This window comes from Cannabis sativa, chromosome 2 (genome assembly GCF_029168945.1).
Source record: "Cannabis sativa cultivar Pink pepper isolate KNU-18-1 chromosome 2, ASM2916894v1, whole genome shotgun sequence".
Classification (NCBI taxonomy): Eukaryota; Viridiplantae; Streptophyta; class Magnoliopsida; order Rosales; family Cannabaceae; genus Cannabis; species Cannabis sativa.
Genome location: NC_083602.1, coordinates 55019344 through 55024861, shown reverse-complemented (window position 1 = coordinate 55024861; position 5518 = coordinate 55019344). Strand labels below are relative to the sequence as shown.

The 5518-nt window shown below is 34.0% G+C and overlaps 1 protein-coding gene across 1 annotated transcript; it reads right to left on the bottom strand.

Moving 5' to 3' along the window:
- Window positions 1-1043: 1043 nt before the first annotated feature.
- LOC115721348 (uncharacterized) lies at window positions 1044-5267 on the bottom strand. Its single transcript, XM_030650627.2, has 9 exons — window positions 4717-5267; window positions 4091-4229; window positions 3715-3836; window positions 3323-3526; window positions 2934-2993; window positions 2397-2535; window positions 1871-1989; window positions 1546-1773; window positions 1044-1428 (listed from the first exon to the last, which is right to left on the bottom strand). Exons 1-9 carry the CDS (start codon window positions 5206-5208, stop codon window positions 1234-1236), a joined length of 1698 nt encoding a protein of 565 aa, XP_030506487.2. The 5' UTR covers window positions 5209-5267; the 3' UTR covers window positions 1044-1233.
- Between the last annotated feature and the right edge of the window lie 251 nt (window positions 5268-5518).

Below are 5518 nucleotides of genomic sequence, written 5' to 3'. Positions count from 1 at the left end.
AGAGACTCATGCTTGAAGCTTGGGCAGAGACTCGTGCTGATAACGTGTTATAAAATAATATAAAGTAGATGAGAGGAAAGAAGAAGAAGATGAAGAGAGAAAGAGAAAGTGAATGAGAATTTCTGAGTTGTTTATTCCAATGGGGTGAACCCCTATTTATACAAATACAAGAGTGAGATATTAAGAAACTAAGAAAAAGGGAAACTAAGAAAAAGATGAATATTGATTACAATTAATGGTAATAAATAAAAGATTTAGACATCCACATAATTATTAATATTTATAACAGTTTAAGATTACCTTAATGTATTTTAAATTATAATCTACCATAATATAACTTAAAAATAACTAATTAGTTACAAAGATATATACAAATAAGTTTTTAGAGAGTAACCAAAATATATCTCAAATTTTATGATATGAAAATAAAGTTTTTAATATAAATGTAACTAATTATTTTCTTATCAACATTATTAGTAGCCAAAAAATTACTTTTAAGAACATCAAAAATATCATACTTGACTGACGTGATACGTCAGTAACAGTAGTAAAGTTATTATTTTAAATTAAATGAAAAAAAACATATTATTGTAAATTGGGTTTTCAAGTTTCACGTGGCCCCTAACAGTTGCCATGAATCAAGATTTGTATTGGCACATAGGACGATTTGGGGGTCAAATAGAGAAGGGGTGACGAAATAATATAGAGCAAAAACATAACAGAGGTTTAGAAAATGTGCAGTTTGAATAGTTTAACCACCAATATCCATAATTATAAATTGAAGAAAGATTTGGAGGATAATCTCACATAGCTAAACAAATAGCTAAAAAATTCCTTAGCTAAAGTAGAAAAAAATTTAAGAGCTATATCTTTTTTTACCAAATAAATTCTGAATAACTTTGAATGCAAATAATTATTTAATTAAAAAAAGAAAAAGCTCAAAAGTAATCACATTAGTAGAAACAAAGATTCTTTTACTTCTTTACTACTACCAAGAAACCCATTAAAGATGCATTTTAGTGTTATATACACAGAAATATATAACTTGTAAGCTTGACCAATGACTATTGAAATATTAACATAAATTTCTTACCATTTTTGCATAATGAAAAAGTCAGAATTAACAAATTGTGAAAAGAAAAGCATATTTTGCTACAGCTAAACCAAAGAAGTACAAAAAGAAACAATATTTTGTTCTTTATGAATTGTTTTAGATTACTCTAAAGCTAATAATTATTTACCAATGCAAAACTTGCTGAAAATGTTAGATAAAACTTCCTCTGAAATGTCTTCTCCACTTATTTGCCCAAGAGCCAATGATGCTTCTCTTAGATCAATTGTCCAAAAATCTAGAGGCATTTGATCTTCTATCGATGACTTTAACCTTATAAAAGCCTCTTTAGTTCTAACAAGCTGCTCACATTGTCTCTGTTGATTCATCAATTCAAATTAGATAAAGCAGTTTTGGATCAATTATAAAAATAATGATTATAAGAAGATTGTAAATTAGAAAGATGAATCTTTTAAAGTCATAAGGGTGCTCACTTGGTTCACAGTCCACCTGCGCCCCCCTTGAATAACTTTGTTGAGACCCACGATCTCTGATATTGCCGTCTCTAGCTCTTTTATTCCTTGGCCAGTTACAGCACACGTTTTGACATGCTTAGTAAAAGTATTTCCATCTTCATCGATACATTCAATATTAGGAATAGATTCGCCGCAATCAATTTTGTTTATTACGAGGATCATTGGAGAGAAAGATCCAGTTGATTTCTGTAATTCCAAACAAAAAATATAGTAAATCAACATATGGAATGAAAGGCAGGAAGCACAAAGGAATATTATTTTGTTTGTAAAACCCCCTTAGAACCTTGTTAGACTGAATCCTGTTTAAGAGTGTTGAATCTTCTCGAGTCCATCCATCAAGAGCACTAACTGTCATGATAATGACATCAGCACCCATAGCAACTGTTTCAGACCTCTCCACACCTGGAAAATAGTAGTCATACGTGGTCAAATTCAACTTTAATGTATGTACAAGAGAAACAGGTACAAGTTCAAAAATGAAGACCTTCTGAAATCTCAAGTCATTCATTAGCAAAGCATTTCTCTTACCAAACGAGATTATTGGAAAAAGAAAATTGGGCACATTTGGATGTCTAAAATATGGAATAGTTTAGTACAATGTGAATAGAATATGATGCTGACAACAGAAAAAATCAATCATCACTGCTACAAAAGGGATTTGCCTTTGTTGTAATTTTAAAAATATCTTTAAACTTGAAAAAGATACTATTGAAGAAAAGGAATCTCGAGTGAAGTTGGTTTCATCTTCTTTGCTTAGAATCAATACTAAAACATCATAATTTTAGACTATGCAAAAAGGATGAGCTTACCAATCTTCTCCACTATATCATCAGTGTCCCTAATGCCTGCTGTATCAAGAAGTGTAACAGGAATTCCATTGACAGTGACACTAGCCTCAACTACATCACGAGTGGTTCCAGCGATACTTGTAACAATTGCTCTATCACTCTGCACGCTATATAAAAACATGATATTCATTAAGATGACAAACTTATAATAATTTATGTAATTATGCAAGCACAAGTTAAAAAACAAAACATTTCACATTCCCTCTACAAAATATTCACTGATATTATGGACAAAGAAATTAATATACTAATCATAGTCTAGTTAACTCCATTTAAAAAAACATCCATTGCCCCAAAAGTAATAATTGAATGCAAAATAAGATTCAGAAGATGGATTTCAAGTACCTTTTTCCAAGAAAAAATAAAAAGAAAAGGATGGATTTTACGTAGCTATAATGCATGTAAGTGAGGCTACGTAATTCTCGATAGACTGGTCCATTATATAAGAAGAAAACTCCAACAATTTAAGTTATAAGAAAAGCTTTTTTCATAACATACTTTGCTCCATGCATTAAGAAGACTGGACTTTCCAACATTAGGTCGACCGACAATTGCAATCTGCAAAATTTCAATAAGGAGAACCACATGTCAGAAGCACGTAAAAAGGGAAACAGTTAAAAGAAATCTGTCAGTGCAAATTCAAAGAAACATGACACAGAGCATGTGAATAATTAAGAGGTAGGTAGTGGAATTGAACAAGAGAAAAGCTCAGAACCAAAACAGAAAATACAAAACATAAAAGATAGCACTAATACAGTTCAGATAGAAATAACAAAGCTAAGTGAAAATAACTAAGAGCTTAATAAGTCAATGATCATCTAAAAAGAGCACAACTTCCACAGGATATCATTTTAAGGATAACTTGTCAGATTTACAGCAAACCGAACCTGTAATCCAGATTGCAGAAGCTTGTCGTAATTAGCTGTCTCTAATGCATGCTCAACCTCTAGCGACATAGAATTTATTCTACTCACAACTAGCTCCACATCTAAAGGTGGCATCTCATCGTCAAAATCTAAACGGGCTTCGATTTCAGTTAGCAACTCAATGCACTGCATTCTAATTGATTTTACTAAGGAAGAAAAGCCACCCTATCAAAGAGGAAAAAGACAATGCATGTGTTAGCTTAACATGGCAGATGCCAAAAAAGCTAAGCTTACACTGAATAGAAGCAAAAAATACAATTGCTGCAATTTGCAATGGAAGTCTAGCTAGAGCAGAATTGAATAACATAAAAGGTCACGACCATCAAAATTTACATCCTGAACAGAATACATGCCTGAATTCCAGCAAGTGCTGCATCTGCAGCAGCCACACTCTTGGCTGAAATTAATTTTCCAACGTTTTCGGCTTGTGAGAGGTCCAAACGCCCATTGAGGAAGGCACGGAGTGTAAACTCACCTGCAAATAGAAATTATAAAATAAAATTATAGACGTCAGCAAACCTGAACCTGCATCAATCCTACTCCAACAACAAAACATAACAGTCAAATTGTTGGTTGTATTTGAACTCACAATACATATTCTATTTCAACAAAACCAATCTTGTATATACTGATATCCCAACACTTAAAATGGTTTTGTTGCTCCGAATAAGCAATTCAAATAAAAAAATTTGCATTTTATATATTTTTATAGTTAAAGTTGTGAACAACCTGGCTCTGCTAGCCTCGCCCCAGCATCTAAGCAAGCTCTCAGTACACGATTTAGACAAACTTCACTTCCGTGACACTGAAGCTCAACCACATCTTCACGAGTGTAGGATCTTGGGGCCAACATGGGTACAGCTAACACCTAAAGAAATAACAAAAGCACACTTGAACCATAACAACCTCAACCTGGTTCACGAAAGAATTTTCCATCCCGAGCAAAAAGATACAAACCTAATAAAGTAAACAGTTTCGCATATGAATGAACAACTAACTACTAACAATAACTTTCAATTTTTCAAAGTAGATGCTTGAATCCTAAAATTTCAGTTAAAAGCTTATAACTTTGGAAATTCAATGAATTCTACAAGTGAACTTGCCTTGACGCCAAAATGGGAACCACAAACACCTAAAAGAGGACTCACAAAAGCCAACTTGAACCACAAAAACCCAGTTCAAGATAACAAATTTAACAACCTAAGCATAAATATCAAGCTGATAAATATTTCTTCGTTATAACTACAAATCACAAACGCTTACAGTTTACAACTGCAAGGACTGTGCCCCAAACATGTTAAATGAAAAGCTTAATACTTGAATTGAACATAGAACTGATAAATATATATACATACCTCATCGACTACATTGCCCCCAGAATCCACAACAACACCATACTCCACAACGTGGCTGGTGGGTCGCCACGAGCCAGAACTCCCATTCTTCCTCTTCACTTTTCTACGGAACACACGCCCCACAATATCCACCGCAGAGGAACCCGACAACCGAACAATGCCAACAGCACCTGAGGGACCCCCAGTGGGCGTCACTACGGCGGCAATAGTGGCGGAACCACCGTCATCCAGGCGAGGCTTTGAGCAATCAGTGGAAGCCCGGTCGTCCGGTTTGAGAGGAGAGATGAATAAGTGAGTTGGAGTGGTAGTGAGATGGGGTTGTTTTGGTTTAGGGGTTTTAGAGGAGATGGGTTTGGAATTTGAAGGTTGAAAGAGGGTAGAGAGAGTAGTGGAAGTGGGTTTTGAGAGGTGAGGCAGTAGTGAAGCTATGGCAGCTGCTGGTGGCGGCGTTGGTCTGTACCAGTGACTCAGGAGTGACCGGACCATAGCCATTGCTCGTTACTGAAAACTCGAAGTTTTCTTTTTTTTTGTTTTATTCAAGCGTTTATATATTACATCATGTTTTATCTCGGACTCGAACTCAGGACCTCCAACACTCACACACTGGACACTTAAAGTTTTCTGTATTAGCTTTATATCCTTCTTTTATGTCAATTCATTTTTACAAGTTCATTACGTTACGGAAAGGAAATGTTACTTTTACAAATTTATGACATATTTTTTTTTTTTCTAATTTATTTAGATTATAAACTTTTAATAATATTTATATTTTTTTAACTTTTTATCATTTTTAGCCAGCGAT

Bases quoted from the DNA above. Each gene is read 5' to 3' on its own strand.
- LOC115721348 (XM_030650627.2), bottom strand. From the start codon at position 5,208: ATGGCTATGGTCCGGTCACTCCTGAGTCACTGGTACAGACCAACGCCG. The intron at 4,230-4,716 runs GTATGTATATAT...TTATTTCTTTAG, and splicing joins GGGGCAATGTAGTCGATGAG to GTGTTAGCTGTACCCATGTT. The intron at 1,774-1,870 runs GTTCTAAGGGGG...TTGGAATTACAG, and splicing joins ACAGGATTCAGTCTAACAAG to AAATCAACTGGATCTTTCTC.